Source organism: Oryctolagus cuniculus, chromosome 11, assembly GCF_051225735.1.
Source record: "Oryctolagus cuniculus isolate XC-2025 breed Fujian yellow rabbit chromosome 11, ASM5122573v1, whole genome shotgun sequence".
Lineage (NCBI taxonomy): Eukaryota > Metazoa > Chordata > Mammalia > Lagomorpha > Leporidae > Oryctolagus > Oryctolagus cuniculus.
Genome location: NC_142877.1, coordinates 52,979,595 through 53,004,839, shown reverse-complemented (window position 1 = coordinate 53,004,839; position 25,245 = coordinate 52,979,595). Strand labels below are relative to the sequence as shown.

The 25,245-nt window shown below is 61.8% G+C and overlaps 2 protein-coding genes across 20 annotated transcripts in view; one reads left to right on the top strand and one right to left on the bottom strand.

The window, feature by feature from the left end:
• FMNL3 (formin like 3) overlaps nucleotides 1-5,820 on the top strand; it is a 58,612-nt gene extending 52,792 nt beyond the window's left edge. For 4 of the 6 annotated variants that reach the window (XM_070052203.2, XM_070052200.2, XM_070052201.2 and 1 more), the window contains 13 exons: nucleotides 247-315; nucleotides 405-529; nucleotides 699-901; nucleotides 1,907-2,141; nucleotides 2,238-2,306; nucleotides 2,419-2,499; nucleotides 2,593-2,722; nucleotides 3,164-3,324; nucleotides 3,542-3,643; nucleotides 3,954-4,046; nucleotides 4,157-4,280; nucleotides 4,356-4,469; nucleotides 5,058-5,820. In XM_070052203.2, the coding sequence (XP_069908304.1) occupies nucleotides 247-315; nucleotides 405-529; nucleotides 699-901; nucleotides 1,907-2,141; nucleotides 2,238-2,306; nucleotides 2,419-2,499; nucleotides 2,593-2,722; nucleotides 3,164-3,324; nucleotides 3,542-3,643; nucleotides 3,954-4,046; nucleotides 4,157-4,280; nucleotides 4,356-4,447 (1,484 nt within the window). In that variant the 3' untranslated portion in view covers nucleotides 4,448-4,469; nucleotides 5,058-5,820. The remainder of the gene's footprint in view (nucleotides 1-246; nucleotides 316-404; nucleotides 530-698; nucleotides 902-1,906; nucleotides 2,142-2,237; nucleotides 2,307-2,418; nucleotides 2,500-2,592; nucleotides 2,723-3,163; nucleotides 3,325-3,541; nucleotides 3,644-3,953; nucleotides 4,047-4,156; nucleotides 4,281-4,355; nucleotides 4,470-5,057) is intronic. The other 2 variants (XM_070052202.2, XM_070052204.2) reach the window with 1 other exon arrangement.
• A 305-nt stretch (nucleotides 5,821-6,125) lies between these two features.
• PRPF40B (pre-mRNA processing factor 40B) lies at nucleotides 6,126-25,067 on the bottom strand. 14 transcript variants are annotated; one of them, XM_089308293.1, is made up of 26 exons: nucleotides 24,881-25,067; nucleotides 18,537-18,617; nucleotides 17,717-17,860; nucleotides 17,354-17,419; nucleotides 16,757-16,784; nucleotides 16,502-16,527; nucleotides 16,286-16,396; nucleotides 15,904-16,024; nucleotides 15,785-15,809; nucleotides 15,403-15,609; nucleotides 15,097-15,226; nucleotides 14,945-15,009; nucleotides 14,382-14,546; nucleotides 14,185-14,293; nucleotides 13,766-13,916; nucleotides 13,163-13,296; nucleotides 12,544-12,658; nucleotides 12,307-12,398; nucleotides 8,394-8,510; nucleotides 8,099-8,236; nucleotides 7,899-7,994; nucleotides 7,606-7,692; nucleotides 7,283-7,460; nucleotides 6,992-7,050; nucleotides 6,740-6,877; nucleotides 6,126-6,650 (listed from the first exon to the last, which is right to left on the bottom strand). In XM_089308293.1, exons 1-26 carry the CDS (start codon nucleotides 24,881-24,883, stop codon nucleotides 6,558-6,560), a joined length of 2,679 nt encoding a protein of 892 aa, XP_089164419.1. In that variant the 5' UTR covers nucleotides 24,884-25,067; the 3' UTR covers nucleotides 6,126-6,557. The 14 variants fall into 14 exon arrangements, with proteins under 14 accessions (XP_089164419.1, XP_089164417.1, XP_089164418.1 ...); XM_089308291.1 differs by having other exon boundaries at nucleotides 6,992-7,053; nucleotides 7,606-7,695; nucleotides 24,881-24,996; XM_089308292.1 differs by having other exon boundaries at nucleotides 6,992-7,053; nucleotides 24,881-24,996.
• Between the last annotated feature and the right edge of the window lie 178 nt (nucleotides 25,068-25,245).

The window sequence follows — 25,245 nt, the reverse complement described above, 5'->3', positions numbered from 1 at the left end:
GGAGGGGCTGCATCACTGTGGGGACCTAGACCCCAGTCAGCAGTGTGTTGCTCGCGGGAAGCTGGGACCGCGACGCTGTCTGTGGGCTGGGGAGGAAGGGCTGAGGGGGGTGAGGTCTGACACGAGATGCTGCTCTTCACAGGAGAGGGCCTAGGTGGGCAGAGGCCATCGGAGTCCTCATGGACGGGGCGGGAGCCCGTGGAGTGTCCTGAGCCCCTGGTCACTGGGCCGTTCTTGTTTCCCCAGACAAGTGTCCCCCAGCCCCACCCCTCCCTGGCGCAGCCCCCTCTGTGGTGTTGACCGTGGGTCTGTCAGGTGAGTGTCCCCCAGGGCCCTGGGCAGGGCTGGGAGGCCAAGGGGGGGTGTCCCTGACCCGGGCCTCTCTGCTCCCCCTCCCTCGCCAGCCATTCGCATCAAGAAGCCGATCAAGACCAAGTTCCGGCTGCCCGTTTTCAACTGGACGGCCCTGAAACCCAACCAGATCAGCGGCACTGTGTTCAGTGAGCTTGATGACGAGAAGGTCTTAGAGGTAACCAGGGCGGTGTCGGGCTGGGGCCCGGGCTGACTGGAGGCCCTGGAGAAGTCCTCAGACAGAACGGGGGCCCTGGCAGCTGCTCGAGCTCCAGCTGGACCATGCAGAGGGCGCTGGCTCTAGTGGAACGCGGCCACAACAGCCTGCTCTCGCTGACCCTTTGCAGGACCTGGACCTGGACAAGTTCGAAGAACTGTTCAAGACGAAAGCCCAGGGCCCTGCCCTGGACCTCATCTGCTCCAAGAATAAGACAGCGCAAAAGGCCGCCAGCAAGGTGACCCTGCTGGAAGCCAATCGTGCCAAGAACCTGGCCATCACCCTACGCAAGGCCGGCCGCTCAGCCGAGGAGATCTGCAGGGCCGTCCACACGTGAGGCTCCCGCTGACCTGGCCCTGGCCCCCAGCCCAGCTCTCCACCGAGGAGCATGGCTTTTGCTAGATCGCAGGGCTTCTGACAGAACTCTGTGTGCCGCCCCACGGTCATCCCCTGGCCTGGCCAAACGTCCTGCCTCTGGTGTGTGGCACGCACTGTGTGAGGAGCTGGGACTCAGCCCAGACCTGCACCCAAGGAGCTCCCAGTCTAACGGGACAGTGCAGCCACACTGGGCAGTTCCACCAAGCAGGCCGCAGCCCAGGGCCACGTCGCTGAGCCTGGTGATCAGTACACAGATTAGTCCAGGTCAGGGCCCGGAGGAAGAAGCGTGGTGCATTGGGTACTGAAGTGGAGCCTGGCCTCAGTGTAGGGAGGGGAACAGGCGAGACAGCGTAGAGGAGCGGGCCTCCTGAGCCACGCTCAGGCATTTGGACTTCATCCTGGGGGCAGGAGGAAGACATGGGAGGACTTTTAACTAGGAGCACTGGGGCCAACATTGGGCCGAGTTACGCCACCACTTGGGATGCCAGACAGACTGGAGCGCCTGGTTCAGGTCCTAGCTATTCTGCCTCCCATCATGCTTCATGCCGATATGCCTGGGAGGCAGTGAATGATGGCTCAAGTACTTGAGTTCTGCCACCCATGTGGGAGAGACCTGGATGGAGCTCCCAGCATGCATTTGGGCAGTAAACCAGCAGATTAAAGCTATTTTTCTTTCTCTCTGTCCCTTCCTCCCTCCCTCCCTCTCTCTCTCTCTCTCTCTCTCATTCTGCTTTTCAGAAAGATAGATACACAAACAATCCAAACAAAACAGAAAAAAAGCTTCAGGAGCATGGAATGTTCCCCAGGATTGCCATACTGTGCCAAGAGCCCTTTGCCTCTGGCTGGGTGTCACACACATTCCCCCACGCCCAGCCTTTGTTGAGCTGGAGAACCAGGGGCTGGTGGGGGTGGCGGGGAAGAGGGCCAGCGTGCGCTGAGGGTGCCCTCCGGCCCCTGCAGGTTTGACCTGCAGACACTGCCCGTGGACTTCGTCGAGTGCCTCATGCGCTTCCTGCCCACTGAGGCCGAGGTGAAGCTGCTGCGGCAGTACGAGCGGGAGCGGCAGCCCCTGGAGGAGCTGGCGGCCGAGGACCGCTTCATGCTGCTCTTCAGCAAGGTGGAGCGGCTGACGCAGCGCATGGCCGGCATGGCCTTCCTGGGCAACTTCCAGGACAACCTCCAGATGCTCACGCCGGTACGGCCCCTGCACCTGCTGCTCACCTCCCCCCCCAGCCTCCCTTCGCCCCATCCCAGCCTGGTTGTCACTCGAGTGTCCCTGTTCGCCTTCCAGCAACTCAACGCCATCATTGCGGCCTCAGCCTCTGTCAAGTCCTCGCAGAAGCTGAAGCAGATGTTGGAGGTGGGGCAAAGCTATGGACAGGGCTGCTGGTGGCACTCGGGTCCTGGGGGGAGGCGGGGGGCGGGGCCTGCAGGGCTTGGCCTGACCCTGCCGCCTGTGTATCTGTGGACAGATCATTCTTGCACTGGGGAACTACATGAACAGTAGCAAGCGGGGAGCTGTGTACGGCTTCAAGCTCCAGAGCCTGGATCTGGTAAGATGGTGAGGCTGCGTGGGCCAGGAAGGCCTGGGGCAGCAGCTGCAGAGCCAGGGTGCTTAGTGCTCGCTCTGCCCCGCCCCTGGCCAGCTCCTGGACACCAAGTCCACTGACCGGAAGATGACGCTGCTGCACTTCATCGCCTTGACAGTGAAAGAGAAATACCCGGAGCTGGCTAACTTCTGGCACGAGCTGCACTTTGTAGAGAAGGCTGCGGCAGGTGAGGGGAGCCTGCCGGGCCCAGGACAATCCCAGGAAGCCAGGAGGATAGTGCTGGGGTCCGTTGGTTTCTGGCTTTTGTTATCTGCTTTTTGACAACTTCAAAGCTTTCCGCTGAGGGAGCCTTCCTCCAGGCACCAGGCCGAGCCCAGCCTTCCCAGCTAGGTGCACAGTGGGCAGGACCAGGAAGGGGGCCTGGGTCTTTCCCGGCTCTCTTGGGCTGGCCCCGAGACTCCATGCAACTCTGCAGCGTGGTGGACCTGGGTGGCTCTTAGCTACTCCTGCCCCCACTGTGAGAGACGGAGCTGCTGTCATGGAGACCGGCCTCTGTGGCTCCTGTGCTCACTGCCTCCATTCCCTTCCCGGGCCCCCACACGCGAGTGCACCCAAGTGCGCCGTGCTGGGCGGGGGGGCAGCCTCAGCCAGGCCCCTGTGACCGCAGTGTCCCTGGAGAACGTGCTGCTCGACGTCAAGGAGCTGGGCCGGGGCATGGAGCTGATCCGGCGGGAGTGCAGCCTGCACGACAACAGCGTCCTCCGCAGCTTCCTCAGCACCAACGAAGGCAAACTGGACAAGCTCCAGCGCGACGCCAAGACGGCGGAGGCTAGCAGGGGCGGGGTGGGGTGGCGCGGGAGCGGGCCGGGCGAGCTGTCCGGGAGAGAGGGCTGGGGTGGCAGCCCCCTCGGGAGGTGGTCACTCGGGAGCTCTCCGGCTCGCTGAGCCCTGCCCTCTGCCCTGTGTGGGCCTCCTGTCCCTGGCGTGGGAGCGGGGCTTCTCCTTCCTGCCAGGCTGACCCCCCCCCTACATCCTACCCCCCCAGGAGGCCTACAACGCTGTTGTGCGCTACTTTGGCGAGAGTCCTAAGACCACACCCCCTTCAGTGTTCTTCCCGGTGTTTGTCCGGTTCATCCGTTCTTACAAGGTAAGCTAGAGAGAGGTTTTGAGAGGAGTTTGGCAGAGAGAAAAAGGTCGGGGGAGTGGCTGGGGGCAGGGGAGGGGGGCCTTTTCCGAGTCCTCCTCGGCATCTTGGGGAGGGAGCTGTGGAGGCTGGTGACAGGCCTCTGCGTTTGTGAGCTGGTGGGCAGGGTGGGGGCCCAGGCCCTTCCTGTCATTGTCTCGGGCAGGAAGTGCCCCTCCAGAGGGTGGCCACCTGGGGTTAGCTGGTCCCACTGCCACCCACTCTCCACCTCGGTGGCAGCCCAGCCTCACCCCTACTTCACTTCCCCTCTTAGGAAGCAGAACAAGAGAACGAAGCCCGCAAGAAACAGGAGGAGGTGATGCGAGAGAAGCAGCTTGCTCAGGAAGCCAAGAAGCTGGACGCCAAGGTGGGTGGGGCCAAGAGTCAGCCTGGGGGAGGGCGACGTGGGGGCCAAAGTGTCCGGGGCCTGGGGACGCGTCAGTGACCCCTTCTTCCCCTGCAAACGCCTGGCTCCAGACCCCATCGCAGCGGAACAAGTGGCAACAGCAGGAGCTGATTGCGGAGCTGAGGCGGCGCCAGGCCAAGGAGCACCGGCCCGTGTACGAGGGGAAGGACGGTGCCATCGAGGACATCATCACAGGTGGGGGCCTCTCCCTCCGGGGCCGCCCAGCCCACCCCCGCGCGGGCTGACCGCTGTCTCTCTCCTGGGCCACAGTGCTGAAGAGTGTCCCTTTCACGGCTCGTACTGCCAAGCGGGGCTCACGCTTCTTCTGCGATGCAGCCCACCACGATGAGTCAAACTGTTAGCCCCCAGGGCTGGGCCCGACAGGTACTGGGCACCACAGCTGCCCTCTGCATGCCCCTCTGCATGACTCGCAGTCATGGAGACGCGTCCTTCTCGCGGGCCCCGAGCTCCGAGAAGCATGGCTTCCCCTGCATGTGCCCTCAGGGAAACAGCCTCTCCCCCACTAATGCCATCCTGGCTTCTACTAAGACCTGAGGGCTAGGGTTGGGAGCTGTGCCAGAGCAGGCATGAGCAGTCCCAGGGTTGGCATCTGAGGGAGGAGTAGCCATTCCTCGGCCCCAGCCTCCCCCTGGGGTTCTCTGCACCCACAGGCGCTGGGCAGGAGCTGCTGCCTGGGCCAGGCAGGGGCACTTGAGCTCCGTTCCCTGACATCTTGTTGGCCTGGGGTCTCACTCCATCGTTTTCTGCCCACTGCCGGCGGCCCCCAGTTACCTCCTTACTTACTCCTCAGAAACTGCAAAGTTCTAGGGATGCGCCAGCCACCCACCCGGCCTGTCCCGACCTCGTGGCTGGCTCCTCCCTGGCCCTGCCTGTGGGGCGCAGCCATGTGTAGAGGTGCCACCCCGGCTCCGCCTCCCTGCCCATTCACGGACCTGTCTTCCCCATTCACAGGCCTCCACAGCCAGCCCATCGTTGTTCGCCACCAAGCCAGGAGTGCTGCCCCGCCCAGCGGCCCCCCTCGGGCTCCAGGCCCCCACTGAGGCCTTGCTGGGGGCAGAAGTACTCAGCCCCCAGACTCCTGCAAGCCCAGCCCCTGGGTGCGGCCCTGGCTGGCTCCCTGGAGCCCCGCACTCCCTCGCTGCCTCCTGTACCGCACCTCGTCCCCAAGGGCAGCCCAGGGCTGGGAAGAACCACGTCCAGCTTTGGCCTGCACAGGAGCACAGTGGCCCTCTCGCGCCAAGCCCGGAGGCTTGAGGTGGGGGAGCAAACATCCACATTCACATCCGTGCTGCCATTTGTCCCATGGTCGCCTCTGAACCGGAAGATCGGCCAGTCTCAGGTCATCTCTTGCCAGGAGCAGGGCCCGCCTACGGTGCCCTAGTGGGGAGGGAGGGGGAGGAGGAGGAGGAGGGGCCAGGCTCCCCGCCCCTAGCCCTGGCCTGTCCCATCCTGGGCTGACTGTCCCTGCTGGACAGAGCGTGTGCCAACAACCTCCCCCTCCTTCCTCAGCTAGGGTTTTGTGTTTTTTTTTTTTTTTTTCTGTTTTTGTTGTTTGGGGTATATTTTGGCAGGGGGCGGGGAGCCTGGTGGTCTCGGATATTGGCTCAGTTCCCTGCCAGTTCTTTTCCAGCCCCTAGAAGGGAGCATGGGGCCCGCCTCTTTTTGTACATGTCCCCTGCCTTTCCTCTTGTACATAAACCGCAGACCTTCCCTCTCAACAAAGGCTGGAGGCACCAGGTCTGACTCGGTCTCTTTTCTCAGTCTGGAGGGGTTGAGGGTGGTCATTTAGCTGGACCTCAGCCACAGGGGTAGGGAGAGGTCTGGGGGTGAGGAGCTGCATCCGTGTGGGGAAGATGAGCTCAGAAGGCTGTGGGGAGAAGCAGGCGGGAGCAGGGCTGCGGCCACACAAAGAGGCAGGCTGACTGATCCACTGGCGCCCCCTGCTGGCCACGCACGCGCGCACGCACCCACCCAGCCGCCAGCCTGCCCAGAGGTGCATGCAGAAGACGAGTCTCCAGCTGCGTTATAAATATTGTTATTTAAAAAATGAAAACCAAACCAAACCTAAACACACATACATCGGGTCCCCAGGCTGGAGGAGGACGTGGTGGAGGCCCAGGGCCAGGGCAGGCAGGAGCGGGCTAGAAGGTGTCGGTAGAGGGCGAGGGCCCAGCCCTCTGCCGCCCAGGCTGTGTCCACCAGCCTGTCCGTCACTCTTCCCTGGAGGCCCCTGGCTCACGCTTCACTGGTACCACCCCACTCTGGGGCCGAGGGCGAGGGCTGCACTAGCTCTCTGGGGCTGGGGGCCCACAACACCAAGGGCAGCCCTGAGAGGTGCTAGCAGGTGGAGGGGTGGGGCCGGGAGGTCAGGAAAAGCAGACACAGACCAGACCGAGGAGGGGTCTGGCAGGGAGCCAGGCCCTCAGCAGGCTGCGGCAGCGGCGCGGCCGCTCACTGGTGGTCGTCCAGCTGCTGCAGGAGCGCCCGCCGCCGCCTTTCCAGCTCGCCCTCGCTCAGCTCGCTCTCCGATGTGTCCCAGCCTGTCTGCTGGAGCAAAGGCACAGCTCACCCCTGGGGCCTCCACCGAGGGGCTGGGGGGCCTGGCCGAGCCTGCCGGGGCCGCTGCCTCTCACCTTCTCCTTCTTGATGCTGAGGCCCGGGGCGCGGCGAGGGAACTCCACCTGCCGGAGCTCCCTGGCCTTGTCCTGCTCCTGCTCCTCACTCTCCTTGCCAGCTCTCTCCTCAGGCCCGCTCCCACTCTCAGGGCTGTTCTGGAAGAGCCCAGAGCGCCCGCTGCCGTCAGCCCTCAGGAGGGCGGCCTGGGAGGCGGGTGGAGCCGATCTCACGGAGCAGCAGCCTTAGGTGCGAGTCCCTTCTGCACTCACCGACTTGTGTCTTCTCTTCAATTTCTTTTTTGGTTTCTTGGCTTTCCGAAGGCCATGGTCTGCTGGAGGGAGAAGTCCCTGTTACGTTCCACCAGGACCGAGGGAGGGGGGCGCATTCCTGGCCCTGGCCCCTCTGCTCATGCTTCCCAGACGGGTCTGAGGCAGCCATTTTCCTTGCAAGGAACAGGAAGTACCTCCCCACAGGTATGGCCCTCCCAGCCCCCTCCTGATGGGGGTGGGGGCTCAACCAGGGCCAGCAGTCCTCTGGCCACTGGCACCCAGGCTGCCTACCTGACCCAAGGAGGAGGTGAGAGGACGGGGAGCCCCGTCCTCCAAGGGCAGCACCCCCACTCTCAACTGAATCAAGTGAGGAAGAGGGCTCCGAGCCGGACTCCGAGGGGTTCCGCCGCCTCCGCTTGGGGGGCCGGAGGGATGGTGGGGGCAGCTCCTCCTCCTCGGACTCAGAGCCCTGGGCGGATCAACAGAACAGGTCAGCGCGGAGGTCCCCTGGCTTTCGGGAGCCCTCCTCTGGGAACTGGGGACAGGGAGGAGGCTCCAGGGCCTCCTGTTGAGCTGTCCATCTTCCCCAGGCAGTCCCTTCCCCTGTCACTCACTGAGGGTGAGTGCGACCGCTTGTGATGGTGCTTCTTGCCTTTCCTGCCATGCTTCCGGCCTCTGGTGTGCAGGTGCTGGCACTCGGTCTGCTGGAAGCAGAGGGAGAGAGTGAGGCTGGGCCTCAGCGAGGGCTCCGCCTCCTCTCCCTGGCTTTGCTTCCTCCTCGTGGCTACAGCCGCCAGCCCGTCCCGGGTTCCCCCTGGCCTCCCCTTCCTGATGGCTGTGGCCACCGAGCTCTGGCCAGAGGAGTGCAAGGGCCTGGCACAGGCTGGAGGGAGGAGACCTGCCTCACCTCCAGCACCTGCAGGAACTCGCGGAAGAGCCGGATCCGCTCCGACTCCAGAGTAATCTGTGCAAAGGCTGAGTCACACACAAAGCGCTCGCGGACCTTGAACGGGGAGAGCACTGCTCATCAGCCTGGGCCCACGGGCACAGGGCCGGCGTGGGCCCCGGGGGGCTGTGCCGCCGCCGCGCTCAGGCTGCACTGCTGACCTCTTCCCAGGCAGTGCCCAGCTCCAGAGCAGGTGCGGCCTGCCTCAGCATGCTTCGGAAGGCCGCTTCCCGGCGCCGCACCCTGCGCGCCTCCTCCTTCTCCCGCTCTCTCTCCCGCGCCTCTGCTTTCTCCAGCAGCTGTGGGCAGAAGGGACACAGGACAGCGGCGTCACTGGCGGCCTGGGGCCCAGGGCCCGCGCCCACAGCTCAGGAGGCAGAGGTCGGGGTTGGGCTGCCCCCAGGGGACAGAACCCTGAGGTGTTGGAGGTGGGCGCCACCACACCCAGCCCCTCACACTGTTGAAGGTCAGCTTGATGTTGCCTGCGTCCAGCGCGGCAGCCCTCTTGTCAAAGCTTATGGCGTGGGCGAAGTCCTCAAAGGCCGTGTCCACCTCCACACAGAAGCCCCGGTCCTGTGGGCACAGCGGCACATGAAGCGGGGGGCACCCTGGGCTGAGGCCCAGAGCCAGCAGGCAGAGTCCCAGCACCGGACACTCAAGAATCTCCTGCCCCCAGGAGATCCACATGGCCAATGCCTCAGAAACCGAGCTGCTGCGTCCTCATCCTTGCCTGGGCCTCGGCCCCACGCCCAGCCTTGTGCCCGATGTCACAGAGCTGCAGGGCGGCGAGGTGTCTGCCACCTGGTGCCTGAGTCCCTCATGGCCAGTTCTGTGCCTCTGGCCTTAACCTCTGGCCCCCGTGCAGTCTCAGCCTCCTGCTGCTGCCCCGCCTCTGGCCCTGTCTACTGAGGGCTTCCTGTGGGTGGTGTGCTTTGCACGCCTTCTCACTTTGTCCCCCCGGTTCTGAGCTTAACAACGGGTCCCGGGTGCTTGCTCAGCTCCCACAGCTGATAGATGATGGCCAAGCAAGAACTCCAGCTCTCTCACCCCGGGAGCAACAGGTGTGCGCGTACCTGTTCTTCTGCAGGCACCACACTTCCCAAGGACTTAGAAAAGCGGTCTCACTCAGCTCAAGATGACAAGAGGCGGAGGTGGAACTGGTGGGCACAGGCTGGAGTCCCTTCCTCCCCACACACAGCTTAAGAGCCCTCCCTAGAGGGCAGAGGCCTGCTGCTTCCCAGGGCACCCCAAACCCACACTCTGCAGCCCTTCTCAAACATCATCCTCTCTCTCCCGGGGCTCCTCCCACCAAGCACCCCACACCTGGGCACATCCCTTCCACCTGGCTCTGTCTTCCCAAGCTGACTCCCTCCGCTCCTTCTTTGTTTCCAAATCTCTTGAAAGGCACCACTCACTCCCTGAGAGCCCATTACAAGAACCCCCATGCACTACTTCTCACAGCCTTGAGCGTGGACTCTCCCTCCGCCTTTCACAGAGTCCATGTGTAACCTGTGGAGATCCACAGCCAGGCATTACTTGATTCTAAGACAGGTGCTGCCTCCACGCCACCGTCATGGACACCGCTCCTCCCAAGGTTGCTTGTGTTCTCAAAGCCAGATCCAAGGGCTGCTCCCCAGTCCTCGCTCCCCTGTCTCCAGTGCTGCTGTATTTACTCCTGCAATGGCCCCTGTCTGACCTCTGCCACCACTCCTTCCCCTGCATGCACTGTTCCCAAGGACTGCCCGTACTCGCCCCAGCAACCTTGGCCCTCACCTCCCTGCTGGCTCCAAGACCCACACTAGACAGGGCAGTCCACAGATAACGCCAAGTTCAACAGCTCCCCCAGAGAGCACATTTCCCCACAAACCCGGCTCTGCCAGGCCCTGGGCTTATGTCTTCCACCTGCTGCAAACCCCAGGCTCTGCATTACCCTAACAGGACTAGAGGGGTCCTCGCTCAGCCTGGCTGTGCGTGGCCACAGGGAAAGGCAGGAGCCCAAATGGCACAGTACATGGGAATGGTCTAAGAAGCTATGTTCTCAGCAAGGCAGGACCCCTATGGGCCTACTGACAGTACCAGCCAGTCTATGGCTAACAGTTAACCAGAGAAATTGAGGTAACCATGAGATCAAGTATTTTTTACTTCATAAGATTATCCCGTTGAAAATGTGCAGTTGGGGCCAGTCTTGTGCAAGGGGTCAAGCTGCTGCCTGTGACGCTGGTATCCCACGTTGCTGGAGTGCGGGCTTGGGGTCTGGATACTCTGTTTCCAATTTAGCTTCCTGCTAACACATCTGGGAAGGCAGCTCAAGATGGTCCAAGTCTTTGGACCCCTGTCACACGTGTGGGATACCAGAATGGAGATCCTGGCTCCTGGCTTTGGCCTGGCCCAGCCTGGGCTGCTGTGAGCATTTGGGGAGTGAACCTGCAGATGGAAGATCTCTCTCTCTCTCTCTGCCTTTCAAATACACAAATCAATCTTTAAAACATATACATGTGTGTGTATTAGTGCTCCCTGCTCCAGGCTGCTCTGGAGAACAATTCTCCCAATGGCATTGGTTTCCTTCTGGCCCAACTCTCCCTGCATGATCCCTGTCATGGTGCCACAACCACAGCCCCGCCCCTCGACCCCTCCCTTCCCTCAATTTCACAAACCACTGCTACTGCTTAGTGCCTGGTTTTAAAGGTTTTGGACATCCTTCTTCAGTAGAACGCCTGTGCATGGAAGAAGCAAGCTGCTCTATGTGGAAATGGGGAAGGCACAGGCCTTTAGCCTAGCAATGAAGACGCTGATGAAGGCTATGTCCCACCCTGCGTGCCTGGGTTCGAGTCCTAGCTGCAGCTCCTGACTACCCCTTCCTGCTCAAGTGGAGCTGGGCAGCAGCGGGGATGGCTCAAGTGATTGGGTTCCTGCTGGCCCCTTGGGACCTGGCTGTTAGAGGCACTTGGGGAGCAGGTGCCAGCAGTTGAGAGCTTTTGTCTCTCAAACTATTTAAAAAGAAAATAGGGGAAGAAACATAAAACCTCCCTGTGCACACCGCTGGTCTGCAGGGCCCCAGGGTCACAGAGGCTGAGGGTATCCCAGGAGCACAGCTGGCCTGGAGCTCTCCCGCCTCCTAGGAACAGCGCCTGACTGCTCCCTCCCATCCCTAACCCCACCTCTAGCATCCAGGCCTTCTCCAAGTTTGTACCAAGGAGCCCTGACGACCAGAGAGGTCTGGGGCTGAGTCAGAGGTGAGTGACTCAAGCTTGGGAACGTACTGCATCACCTGCCACTGTCACAGTCACTATCCTGGGGCTGGGAGAACTGTCCTCTGCTAAGGACACAAGTCCTCGTGCCCCGCAGGTGCCACTGTACCCTCAGCGCCTCGTGCCTTCCCATATCCACAGCCAGACTTCGTAATTTAGCCTTCAAGGCTTTTTACGTGGAGGGCTCTTACTTCCCACCTGGGGCTTCTATGCGCTAGAGAAATGGGGGACGCCACGGGACAGTAGCCTACCCAACAGCTATGCTGATGTAAAAGGCTGCATTAGAGTTCACCGACAGGTCAGTGTGCAATTAAGATGCAACAGCTGCCTGAGTTTGTCAGGCGATGCCCAAGGCTTCAAAGAGATTTTACGTGCATGTTGGGGGTGGGGGAGGGTATATGGAACTTTATTCCCAGCTCCTTCTCAATGCAGGCACCACATCCCTCTCCTCTGTAATTATGCTGAAACCCTCATCTGGGGACGAGGACACGGGCTGAGAAAAGTCATGTGGCCTCCCCAGGTGCTGAGCCGGAGAGACGCCACAGAGCACGTGAGAGGAGAAGGACGGCTCGCCCTTGCCAAAAGGGCACTGGCTGCTCAGCGCCAGTCCACGGACAGCCCGGGGCAAAAGCAGCATGGCGCTGCTACATAACCCGAACAGCCAGGAACAGCCGAAGACCTACGTTTCTACGTGAGATCACTAGACTTAAACCAACACACTCCAGGTTTTTCTAAAACACAGTTCAGGCCAGAACTCCTCTGTGGGCTCCCAGTTTACGACCGGGTATGCTTCTTGCTCCAACCCGCCATGCTTTCCCATGGGCCTCTGCTCCTGTGGCACCCTATGCCCACAATGCTCCCCCTCTTCCCCTTGTCATTCCTAAAGGCACAGGGCAAATGTGATCGCTCCCTGCTCCCATCTCTGTCATCTGCACAGGCCTCCCGGGGAACAGCGCTCAGGTCTCTATTCCTAGCAGGCCATGAGCTCCTAGGGGCAGGTGTCTTATTCCTTGCTGTAGCCCCCGGGCAGGGTAAGGGATCACTGCAGAGCCTCGCAGGCCCAAGAGTCCTGTGCAGGGAGCCAAGCCTGCACCCAGCCTGCAGCCACCCACCTCCCTCACCTGAAGAATGTCTTTAATGATCTTCTTCTCATCATGGAACCGTGCCTTCAACTCCTCCACATAGAACTTGAACAAGTCCAGAGGGGTGGAGCCTGCAGGGAGGGAGGGAGGGTGGCCTGGCGGGTGGCAGCTTCCCCAGGTCTGGCTGGGGGTAAGGTCGAGGACAGGACCAGGCAGGGGTGCAGAGGCCAGCAGGGCAGGAGACCAGACCGGAGTCGGGGAGCCTGGCTGCCTTACCCGGCTGGCCCAGCATGTTGGCGAAGCGGACGTCAGTGCTGACTGCTGGGTACAGCTCCACCCAGGTAGACATGGAGTGCAGCTGCCCTGTCTCGTGCAGCTCATCTAGGAAGGTCTGGGCGGGGAGAGGCCAGTTACGGGGCATGAGTCGGGGAGGGAGGCAGAGCCAGAGGCTGCAGACAAGGAGGAGGGAAGGGCAGCGGGGAGCAGGGGACCATCCCGCCTGAGGGCAGCAGAGGATGCAAGGAGAGAATGTAACACAGACAAGGAACAGGACACTGAGAAGGATCCAGCCTGGGAGGGAGGCAGGCAGGCAGGCAGGCAGACCTCTGCCCGCAGGACCCTCTGCCCGTGACTTGGCGCCCAGCTCCTGACCTGCAGCTAAGGAATCCTCGCCACCGCCACCCCCAACTGCGGACAAGCTCAGCCTGTCCGGCTGCCCACCCAAAGGAAACAACCAGGCCCTGGCAGCTCCAGGTGAAGACACAGCCAGTCTCCAGGTGCAGCACAGGCCAGAGTTCGGGGGGGACAGTGCCAAGGCAAGAGGCGGGACAGGCGGTGGGGCCGAGAGGAGGCAGGGCAAGGGAAAAGGCTGTGGTCTGGGGCGGAGCGGAGATACCTGGAAGGCCTCCCGGTTCTTGCGTTGCTGACGCCGTTCCCGGAGCCGGGCCCGCTCCCGCTCCTCCTCCTCCTCCCTCTCCAAAGCTCGGATGTGTTCCTCGAAGCAGATCAGCGCATCCTCCTTGTCCATGTCTAAAGGTGGGGCGGCTCGGTGAGTGCCGCCAGCAGAACCCCCTCTCCGACCCCAGCACCCCAGAGTGGCGGGGACAGCGGTGGGGGGCAGGGCTCTGTGTGGGCAGCTACTGCCAATGGTGGCTCCTCAGCACTTGTGAATTCACATTATCAGAAGCCAGGACAGGAGACCCTCCTGGGATCCGGGGTGGCACGTCCTAGGGAAGTGGGGATCAGACGGGCTCTGATGCCACCTCGGAGCGGGAGTCTCTGATTGTGACAGACACGCTGGATTGGCCTAAGAACACAGCCCTAGGAGCTGTAGCGTCACTTCCTACACGCACACACACACACACACACACACACTATCCATGTCCACCGTGGAGGACGCATCCAGGAGGGCAGGAGGAGGTGGTGTGTGGAGGGCTGCCGGGCCCCAGGCCAGTGAGGAGGGCAGAAGGGCCAGCTGGGGGTGGGGAGCTGGGCTCACTCTGCAGCTGATGGTCCTCAGCAAAGCTGGGGTTGTCCATGAGGTACTGCTGGGCCTGCGACCAGGTGGTCTGGAAGCTGACGCTGCTCATCCCGTCCAGGATGCTCTTCAGGGCCTGGATGTTGCGGCGCCGGAGCTGCTTGGCCTGCTCCTGAGAAGCCACAGCGTGGGGTGAGGCAGAGCAGGCCAGGGCTACCCAAGTGGGCCTTGGCGGGGGGCGGGGAACAGGGTAGAAGTAGCTAAAGACCGGAGGAGGAGAGCCAGACCCTGACCCTCGTGTCATGGGGAAGGCAAGAGGGCAGAAGTCACAGACCAGGGACTCTGCCACCTCTCCCCGCCCTCCTAGGCCCAGGGCTGCAGGCCGATCAGAAACAGGGGAGGGACATTCCAGCGGCTGGGGATCCAGCCATGACCGTTACCTTCTCCTTCTTCGCCAGGAAGAACAGGACGTCGTCATACACCTCTTTTCGATCCCTCTCAGGGACCACGGCCCAAACCTCCAGCTCGCCAAAGGTCTGCTCTGCCCGCCTGTGGGGCACACAGGCTCAGCGCGGGTCGGCCGGGAGCCGAGACCCCGGGCCCTCCCTCAGGAGTCCGGCCCGGCCCGGCTGCTGACCGGTAGCGGGTGGTGGAAGTCATGCGCTCGTGCTGCTCCAGGAAATGCTGCAGCGTCTGCTTGGCCTCCTTGGCCCGCAGCCGGGCCTCCTCCTTCTCCTCCTTCTCCCGCTGCGCCTTATACGCGTTGAATGCCTGCTTCTTCTCACTCAGTTTGGGCAAGGCACTGGGGAGCAGAGGATGGCCACAGGGTTAGGGCTAGAGGGTCAGGCCACACTGGGGAAGGGTTTCCACACAACCACAGCAGGTCACAGGGACCTGTGACGGGTGTCTGAGGCAGGCTGACAGGAAGCAACACAGGCCCTTTTGCTTTGGGGGTCTTCCTGTCCCCACCAGACCTATGCCCTGTCCAAGCCCTCCCCCCGAGTTAACTATTCAATTCAATCCAACAAACACTTGTACCCCTCTACCCCCAGGAAGCCCTCCAGGTTTCTTCCCCTTCCACCCGGCACCAGTCTGCCACGTTCCTGACCGTGGGCTGGAGTGTCGAGCTGGGGTTTCTCGGGGACTCCCTGCCCCAGCGGCTCTCATGAACAGGGCCTGGCTCCCTCTGCCCAGGCTCACCTATAGCGGGGGTCAGTGACCACCATCTTCATGGCCTGTTCCCATGATGCATTGGAGGGGACGGCCTGGAACGGAGCGAGCAGGGGTCACGGGGCCTGCAGGCCTCCGGTCCCCTTCAGGCCTTCCCTGTGGGAAGCCCCGCCCTCCAGCACCTTGTCCCTCAGCAGCTCCTTGAACGCCTGCTTCGCCTTCTCCCGGTTGCTCCAACTGAGGCCGGACCTCTCCGGTTCAGGCTTGGGTTCCTCCTCCTCCTGCTGTGGTGGCTGCGGCTGCGCGGCAGAACTGGAAAGCAGAGGGGCCTCAGCCCGGGGCTCCCAGCCGCCAAGGCCATCCGCGCCCTGCCCCCCAGCAGCTCGCTGCGCTCTCCTGGCCACACCCTCCAAACCTTCCGAGTAAATGTGCTGGGGACCAGGGCTGGAGCAGTCTAGCGCCTGTGGCTGCACCTGCGGCACCCTCACCTGCTGGGGCCCTCCTCCGGGGGCTGCAGGAAGCCCTGCTCCAGCGGCTGGGCGGCCTCCGCCACATCACAGTCTCCACTCCCACCCGGCTCGGGTTCCAGCAGGCCTGAGGACGCGGGCGCAGGGCCGGGAGGTGCAGGTGGGGGGTCAGGCTGCGGCTGAGGCGGCTGGGGCTGTAGTGTCTGTGGCGCCAGCGGCTTCTGCTTTCTGCGGGCAATCCAGAAGGGCAGGGATGGAGGTGGTCAGGGGGCTGGCGGGTCTACCCTGGGAGCCCCTTCCTCCCACACAGCAGGGATGATGCGGAGAGGGTCCGCTCCCCGCCCCCACCCATGGGATGCCCCCCAAGTATGAGGACTGGTAGCTCCAGGGGCAAGGCACTCACCCTGCAGCCTCTTGTTTGACTAGAGCTGCAATGGGCAAAGACAACACAGTCAGAGAGAGGTGGCGAGGGTCCCGGAACCCCTGCCGAGGCCAAACCCTCTGAGTCCCAGGACCCCTCACCCTCTAGCTCATCCAGGTCCTTGGGCCGGGTCCAGCGGGACTCCTTACTCTGGTTGTTGTAGTAGTAAGGTTTGCCTGTGTCCGACTTGTACTCTTTCCAGGGACACTGAGACAGCAGCAGCTGCAAGAATATGGAGCAGCGGACTTCAGCGGGCTGGGCATGCTCCCAGCCACAGTCCAGGGAGTGTGGGGGCCCGCTGAGTGGAGGACACTTCTGCTACTTCCTGGCCTGGCCTGCATCGGGGCAGGTGGACGTGCTGGGAGACTAGGGAGGGTGGGTGGTGCTCAGGGGCCTTGGGATCGGGGAAAGCGTAAGGACACTACGGCTACAGACTCGGGGGAGGCCAAGGACTGGGGAGGGCCAGGAGCCCATGCGCAGGACCTCTGCCTTGGACTTGAGCACGCTGGGCTTCTCCCACACGGACTGCTTGTCATCGGCATTGTAGTAGTAGATGCGCCCATCGGGGGCCACGTGCTCGCTCCAGAGCGCCCTCTGCAGGGAAGGGGGCACAGGACAGCAATTCTCACCCTGAACACTTAACCACCAGTCCCTACCCCCAGCTTTCCTCCCAGACACGCCCGAGCTGGAAGAACTCACCAGAGGGCCTGTCCCAGGCACAGCAGCTAGAAAAGAAGCCAAAGCAAACTGCTGAGCCCCTGCTCCGGGCCCCGTCTTCTCCCAACCTGTGCCTCCCTCCTGCCAGCCCCAGTGAAATCCCCCTGGTCCCAGTAACAGCCCAGGCTCCCTGGCATCCCAACGGGCACCATCCAGGGTGGCCTCCAGTCCACGGTCCCCTCTCCCCTGCCCCCCCAACCTCCGAGCCTGGGGGGGGCAGGCCCCCAGAAGACTCACAGCTGGCGGTGTCCGCACCCGGAGCCGTCTGCCGAAGAAAGAGGAGGGGGAAGGGTTGGGGCCAAGCCCAGTGGCCCCCAGGACCCAGGCCGTGGGGGTGGAGAAGCAGGCCGGGCCAGGATCCATGTGCCCTGCTCCCTCACAGGCTTCCCCCCATGTTCAGGGTCCTGGCTCTGGGGTCCCACAAGGGAACTGCACAGCGGCTCCGATTCGCTTGAGCCAGCTCCCGAGACCCCTCTCTCCACAGTGGATGCCAAACGCTGCACCTTCCTCAGACTCCAGCTCACAGGAAGGCGCACCGAGATCCCCAGGTGCCAGTCTCCTCCAGAGGCAGAGGAGGCGAGAGGGGCCGGGTGCTCGTGAGGGTGAGGAGGGTGCCCCTCAGAGGGAGCTGGCCTCAGTGTGGGACCACCCAGACAGATCTCATGTGCCTTCGGGAGGAGCCAGCTGGCGAGGAGGCCTGGAGTGTGGGGTGCCGCCGGGGACCAGGGCGGAAACGATGCAAGAGGGAAAGAGCGGAGCCCGCGTCCCCGAACTCCGAGTCAGACCCACAGGACCGCAGGACCGAGCCTGCTTCCTGCCAGCCCCCGTGCTCACCGCTGCGGTGACGGGCACCGCCGGCAGCAGCATTCCCGGCATCATCGGAGGCACCATGCCCGGAATCTATGGACACAAAGAAGACAAGAGTCTGGCCACCGTGGCTGGGCAGCGTCCCTGTGAGTTGGGGTGCCCTGAGATCACCCCGGGCCAGAGCCTTCACTGGAGGCGCTTCCAGCCAACCCCTAGGGGCTGTGCACTCACTGCTGCCCAGGTGGCCCAGTCATTCAGCCCACAGATCCGCAGGGGCCGGGCCCGGGGCTCTCTGCCCTCCCTAGGTCTTTAAGCGGATCCCCACTCTCGTCTCCCAACCCAAGTCAGACGGGCAGGGTTTCCTGGAGGCCCGGGGAGGGGGACGATTACCTGTGTGAGTGGTGGCGGCGCCCCCATGGGTGGGAGCATTGGGGGCAAGATGCCCGGTGGCACAGGGGGAATGGCTGGTGGCCTCTGGCTCATGGGGGGTAGCCCCATTGGCGGAAAGGGTGGGGGCATCCCTGGAGGGGGCATCTGGAAATGAGGACAGGAAGAGGTGTTGAGCAGAGAAGCCACAGGCCCGTCGGAGGCCGAGAAGACCCCCCTCCCCCGCCCGAGCCCTCTGCTTGCTCTGAGGTAACACCAAGGGCTTTGGTGGGAATGCCTCCCTCCTCACCACTGACAGACGGGTGCCTGGGGGGAGACCTCTGGGCCAAGAGGCAAGCACAGCGCTTCAGAAGAAGGGGAAGGGAGAGGCGAGGCCGAGTGACAGCACCCCTGCAGCGGCCCTGCCTGCTCAGCCACACCCACAGGCTTCTCTCAGAACCAGAGGCGGGAGGCAGGTGTCCAGCCCCCATGCCTCCGTGTCTGGCTTGGGACTGCCATTGCTATTCAGTGAGGACTTAACACAGGCGAGGAGCATCGAAAGACAGCCCCACCCTGTCCTCGCCCGTGGGGGTGGGGGTGGGGCGGGGCAGGGTGGCTTCTTCCCTTCCCTTCTCCTACCTCCAGACAAAGGGGGACTGAGAACTCCACGGCAGCTCTTGCCAGCCCCGTGCCCAAGCAAAGCCACCCCTCTTCCAAGGGCAGCAGACGGGGCCATCGCAGGAACACCGTGCCAGCTAGGCAGCAGTGCTCAGGGGCTGGGGGGAGGGAGAGGGGGGTGGTGCAGGCTGGAAAAGCCAAGCCCAGGGGAACACAGAAAACTTACGAAGGGTGGTGGCATCATGGGGGGCCCCGGTGGGAAGGGGGCAGGCGCTGCTGGGGGCCGGGGACCAGAATCGGGAACCGACTGTTGAGGGAGAGAAAAGTCATAGGACCCAGGATGGGCACGGAGATGGGCTTTGCAGGAGGCAGGCAGAAAGGGTGAGGATGGCCAAGGGGGCTCAGAGTTCTGGGCCCTGGGCAGCGTGCCCTCTGTGCCGGCCCGGGGACCGCGGGCTGCGCTCCCTGCAATGTCATCTTTACTGTGGGAGCTCCAGGTCACCAAGGCACCTAGGGGGCAAGGTCAAGCCACTCAGGGACAGGCCCCTTCTCCAGCGCCCCCACTTCCGTTAACCCTGTTAAAGACGCAACCCAAAGCTCTCTGTGCACGCACAGTCTCTGGTCCCTAGTCTGAACGTTCCCCACCCCCTACCCCCAGCTGCCAGCTCCTGCCCTCACTGGCCTCATCTGAAGTCTCCACTCCCAGCCCCAGCCTCACCTCTTTAGCTCCACACCACCTGCTTCGGGGCAGCCTCCCCTCCTCCGTGAACCCTGACCTCACGTGCAGGATGCAGGCGAGGTGCTGTCACACACCAACTGGCTCTCAGCACCCTACCCTTTCGTCCCCAGCTTAAAAGATCACTTACTCTAAGGCGGCTTCCTGTTTCTACTTCCAGTTTGTTCCCCGTATGATGTCCGTTTCAGTTTTCCCCGCTATATAGCTTTTCCGTTACTACATCTGCCTGGACACGCGCTACCCCATAGAGGGTGGTAAGTTCCACGGGCGCAGAGCTCACATCTGAATCCCGTGGAAAGCTGGATTCCTGGGACCTGCCACAGTATCTGGCGCATAATAGGTACTCAATAAATACTGAACGAGAGAGAAAACAAATGAAGGAACCAATCCTCTCTATAGGATCTTCTCATTCTAAAAAATGAATTCTTAGACATATTGCCCTATTAAAACAGAAGACTGGAATCACCTTAAATATACATGTATAAGTCAGTTTTGGGTTACTCTAATGAACTACCTGGGGTTGGATATTCTATAAAGAGGTTTATTTAGGGGCTGGCATTGTGGTGTAGTGGGTAAAGTCACCACCCACGACACAAGCATCCCATATGGGCACCAGTTCAAGTCCTGGCTCCCCTACCGTGGTTCCAGCTCCTAGCTAAAGGCCTAGGAAAAGCAGCGGAAGATGGCCCAGTTGCTTGCTGCCATCCATGTGGGAGACCTGGAAGAAGCTACTGGCTCCTGGCTTTGGCTTGGCCCAGACCTGGCCGGCTGTTGTGGCCATCTGGGTAGTGAACCAGCAGATGGACAATCTCTCTCTCTCTCTTTCCCCCTCTTTTTTTTAAAAAATATTTTTAAAATTAATTTATTTGAGAGGTAGAGTTACAGATAGTAAGAGAGAGAGAGAGTGAGAGAGAGAGAAAGGTCTTCCTTCTGTTGGTTCATGCCCCAAGTGACCGCAATGGCTGGAGCTACACTGATCCGAAGCCAGGAGCCAGGTGCTTCTTTCTGGTCTCCCATGCAGGTGCAGGGGCCCAAGCACTTAAGCCATCTTCTACTGCTTTCCCAGGCCGCAGCAGAGAGCCGGATTGGAAGAGGAGCAGTCGGGACTCGAACCAGCGCCCATATGGGATGCTGGCGCCACAGGCGGAGGCTTAACCTACTGCGCCATGGCACTGGCCCCTATCTCTCTCTCTTTCAAAAAAAAATAAAAATAAAAATCTTAGAGAGAGAAAGAGAGAGAGAGAGAGACTGACTTATTTAGCTCACAGTTCTAGAAGTTCAAGGGCATGCTGCTGGCATCATCAGACCCCATAGCAGATGGTGATGGCAGAGCGCATACAGAAATCCTGTGCATTGCAAGACAGGAACCTTGAAGGGAGAGGCCTGGTTTGCTCTTTCTAACAATGCTCCCCTCAGAATTAACTCTGGGTCCCACATAAGAACTCAGACCCTTTTTAGGACCAGGCCCCCCATGCCGATCAACCTCCCTGGAGGCTGCACCTCTAACAAGTGCTATCCCTTCAACACTGCCACTGAGGACCAAGCTTCTAGCACATGGACCCCTGGGGGTCCAACCACATCCAGACCACAGCAGTCCACCAGCGAGGAGCTATAAAATCACACACAAGCATATGATGGACCACCAGGCAGGCATACACAAGAACCAAGAGGCTCGCTATCTCCATGTGGAGAAATCCCTAAGGTGATGACACACAAGAAATCGGTGGAGACACTGTGTGCTTGTACCTTCTCAACACCCAACCCTATGCATCATGACCTATCCAAGACGAGCTTTGGCTGTATCAAGGTTTGGAGGCCCCAGGGCTTCTTTGTGCCTGGAACCTGGCAGAGAAAGGTAGGAGCTGGCTGAAACGAAGCCGCCTCACTGTGCCCAATTTCCATATCTCCCCCAACGACCCCTCCTCCGCAGGTCAGCCCTGAGCATTCTTTGCTCTTGACCTTGGCCTGAAAAGGGCATGAACCAACCTACTCCGCCCTGCCAAGCCCTTCCTCAGGGTTCAACTGCTTTGGCCTTGCATCTGCACCTGCTCCTGCCCCCACCACCCTCCTCGGCGTGGGAAGTCAGAAGCTAACCCAGGCAGTCTCCCCTCCAGCCACCTTGGGGGGCCTCCTACTGGCCCCAGGGCTGCCCGTTTCTGGGACCGGCTCCCCCACCCCACCCATTCAGCTGTGCAGGAGAGAAGTCTGTGTCACATCGCACACTCCCTCCTCGCTCCTGCCACGTCACGGAGTCCTGTTCACTTCCCCGCCTGAAGACTTCTTCAATCCTCTCTCCCAGCACCACCACCTTTCTCGTCCAAGCCACCATCTTTTCTCATCTGACCTCTAGCTGCGGCCTCCCAGCTGTTCTTCTTACATCCACGCCACAGCAGGCTCTTTAAAATACCCCTCAGACAGTTCCTCTCCAGCTCATACCAACCTCCCCGGGGGGGCCTGCTCCCCAAAACGCCTCACCAGCCCCAGCCACGCCACACTCCAGCCACTCGCGCCTCTGGGTTTGCTCACCTTTGCCCAGGGCGGCTGTGCTGGCCCTGCCATGCCCGCACCCCTTGCCTATGTGTGCTCCACGTCTACCAACCCTTTCCTCAGCAGAGCCTCTCCCCAGGGGGCTGCAGGAGCTGGAGCCCTCTTTTACACACTCCCCTGTGAGCAGCAGCCCCTGGAATTCCAACACAGTTGCCTGTGAATTCTGACAGCGCTATCGCCTTGCATGGTCGAGATTACAAAACAAGTGTTGCCCGTGACACTGGGACACCCCATCGGTTCTAAGATCTTGCCTCCTGCCTTCAGAAACGTTCAAACGAGACATAGGGATCTGCTGCCTGCACTGCATAGAACCTTCCAAGGGGCAGGGACCTTGCTTCTGGTCACCCCAATACAGTCGATGCCTGATTTATTTCCCTTCCCATTCGCTACAGGCACCCAGCAGGGGCTCCTGCAGACTTGGGGACTGAATGAGCAAACAGTCTCAGCAAGTCCCACGGGAGAGGGGTGTGTGGGGGGGCACTAATGTAGCCTGGTACTTACTCAGGAACACACGTCAGGGTTCCAGGAGACCCTGGAGGACCCCCCCCAACCAAGGCAGGCCCCTCTTTTCCACTGAGAAAGGCACAGGATGGAGAGGAACAAGGGCCCGACGTCCCACGGCTGGTCAGGGACTGAGCCAGGAGACCCAGTCCGCCCTCCTGAGAAGCAGTGTGCCTGCCCAGCAAGCAGGTCTGCTTTGCCTCCAGTACATCCCACGATCCGAGTGGTTACACCACTAACCACCCAACGCCTGCTTGCCTGAGAAGCGAGGTGGCTGCCTGGCGCCGGGCCCACAGTCTCTCATCTCTCATTCGGAGCCTTTCTGAGAAGCCCGTCCCATTCTGCCTGGCGTGTCCTGACTCAGTGTCTCCCCTCCCCTGCCCTGCACGGGAACTGTTCAGGTTACCCTCACACGCGTCTTTCACTCTATTCGCCTCTCCATCCAATATTCCCTCCTCCAGGCTACCTTTGTGACAGCCCCCCACACGAACACACCCCCACTTACCTGCGTCCCTGAGGATAAGGGCTCCTCGGAGACTGCCTGCTGGGCGTCTCCCATGGGACTGCTGTCTCCCCACTCCGGGTGGGGGGATTCCCTAGGTTGTAGGATCGACTTATCTCCTTTTAAACCACTCCCACGTGTCTCCTCAGGGCCTGCACAGAAGTGCAGCGATGCAAAGAGCAGTCTCACACCTAACCTCACTAGGTTTTTGCAAACCAGAAGATTCCAAAACAGTGTGGCCCTGTACCCCGGCCTAAAAGCTGCTGAGTACAGGCTGTGGCGGAGGCAGGCAGCTTGGCTGTGGTCTGGGCTGCTTGGGGAGGGGGAACCGGAATCCAATGTCGGCATGAAGAAACTCAAGTGATAAAATGTTGACCGTACACGGCCATCCTCAATGCAGGACGGCGCTCTCCGGCCAGCACTCGGACAGCGCTGCATTTTGTTGGACAGCTCCCCACAGAGGGCCGGGGCAGTGCAAGGGAAAGAACTGTCAATTACGGAGGAGCTTCTCTGAGCTTCCTGGCTCCCCAGAAGCCCTCTTGAACTCCCCCACCTGCTCCGATGCCAGGACAACCTTGGGTCTTCTTAACACTCCTGGGCAAGCAAGGCAAACACAGGAATGCCGAATGAAAGAAAACCAGACCCTATAGCTTCTCCAGAACCAGACACCTGCGTGGGCAGGGCCACGTAAGGAACAAGCACTTGTTTGCCTGGGCCCCTGGAAGCGCCTCTCCCCTCCCCAATGCACAACCAGCAATTCTCACCTTAGCATTCCGGGGCATCTCAGAACTGAGTACTCAGGAGAAAAACAAAAAGGAGAAAGGGACTGGGATGCGCAGGTGGATGAGAACAGAAAGAGGAGATAGCAACAGCTAATGATTATTTCAGTGCGTATTATGAGCCAGATACCATGCCACTCACTTCAATCCTCCCGGCCAGCTCAGAGGTTACTATCTTCATCTTATAAAGAAACCCAGGTTCACAGAAACTTGACCAAGGTTCCAAGGGATTAAACAGGCAGAGGCAGCAGGTTTGAAATCCCAGGACTCTGAGCCCACAACCCATGCTCTCTCTCCTCCACAGGCTGCCCCCCACCCAGGGAGGATGATGGTCTCCCTCATCCCCCAGCCCTCGCCACGCAATCCTGAAATCCAGGGAGCAGCCCCGCCATTCGGAAGGCGGCCGGGTCTGCCTCCCTTCCTCTCCTGTAGGGATATGAGTTGCAAAACAAAGACAGGGAGGCACCTCTTAGGAAAGACCAGCTGAATACCCTGCCACCCATCAGCACCAGTCTCTCCCTCCCCTGCTTCCAGGACCACACAAGTTCCCACCCCACCCCCCCACACACCCACACACCACCTGCCTTCCTAGAAAACACCTTCCCCTGGCTTCCCTACCACGCCGCCCCCTTCTCACAGGGCTCCCTTCCAAAGGAGAGAAGGTTGCGTCCTGGCTCCACCTCGAGCTGGGCTCCACCTCCTCCTCTACTAACAGCTTTGGGCCAGCCTCCACACCCAGGGCCCTCCTACGGCCCATGCTCCCAACCTCCTCCAGAAACACCCCATTTTGCAGGTGGAAAGTATCTGGGATATAATTTTCCTTTTTTTTTTTTTTCCACCTTAAGTCAATGAGAAATCGCAGGCCCAAAGGTCACATGGAGCTGATGGCAGTTTGCTGATGGCAGCGCCAGGGCTGGGGCACAGGAGCCTCTGCGCTACTTCTGGGCCCACCCAGCCTTGGGTGGGGGCTGGCAGGCTTCCCTTTCCTCAGAAACCCCTCCTCAACCCCGCCGGAGAACATGAAGGAGGGTGGGGGTCTCCCAGCGGTCGTGGGCTGGGGCACCCCGGTCTCCCCCAAGGGCGTCAGCCCTGGGTCTGGGGGTGGGGCACGTCGCACGCCAAGTATCCCAGGATGGAAAGCCGGTCCTCGCCGCTCCCCTGGTCGCGCGGCTCCCGCATCTCCGCTTTCCCGACCTTTCTCCACCCTTCGCGGCTTCCCTCCCTCCGCCTCGCCCAGTCCCGCAACTCTCGTCCCCGCACGCACCCCCGCCGCGCACCCCAGCCAGACTCCATCATGGCCTCCCCCGCCCCTTCTCACCCAAATCCCCGCCCCCATCCCCCCTGTCTGGGCTCCTCTCCCTCACCCTTCGTCCCCCTGACCCTTCCCTGGGGTCCCGGGCCCCCACCCACGGCGGCCTCCCCGCCGCCCCCCAGGCCCCGGCCCGGGCCGCAGGGGGCGCTGTGGGACCGCCCCGGGCCCCGCCACCCCCGCGCGGGGACGTTACCATGCCAGAGCCTCCGAGCAGCTGAGCCGGCTCGGCCCACTCGCCAGTAAAAGCCGCTCTGATTGGCCGGGCCGCAGCCGGGGGGCGGAGCCGGCGGGGGTCGCACCCCTTCGGCGCCGGGGCTCCGGTTACTCCGCCGACCAGCGGGGCTTCTAACCGGCCCCGGTGCGCCGGGGCCCGACCCCGCCCCCTCGGCGCGCAGCCCCAGGCCCCGCCCCTGTGCCGCCGGGTCCGCCCCCTGGAGGCGGGGCGCGCCTGCTCCGGGCTCTGACTGACGGCTGCCGCCCCCGCGGGTCCCAGCAGCGCTCTGGCATCGGGCGTGCGAGGCGGCTAGGCAGAGGCCGCCCAGGCCCAGCGCTGGGCCG

Bases quoted from the DNA above. Each gene is read 5' to 3' on its own strand.
- PRPF40B (XM_051845454.3), bottom strand. From the start codon at position 23,034: ATGCAGCGCTGTCCGAGTGCTGGCCGGAGAGCGCCGTCCTGCATTGAG. The intron at 16,528-16,756 runs GTGAGTCTTCTG...CTTCTTTTCTAG, and splicing joins GGGTGCGGACACCGCCAGCT to CTGCTGTGCCTGGGACAGGC. The intron at 14,294-14,381 runs GTCAGCAGCCGG...TGTGCCCCACAG, and splicing joins ACTTCCACCACCCGCTACCG to GCGGGCAGAGCAGACCTTTG.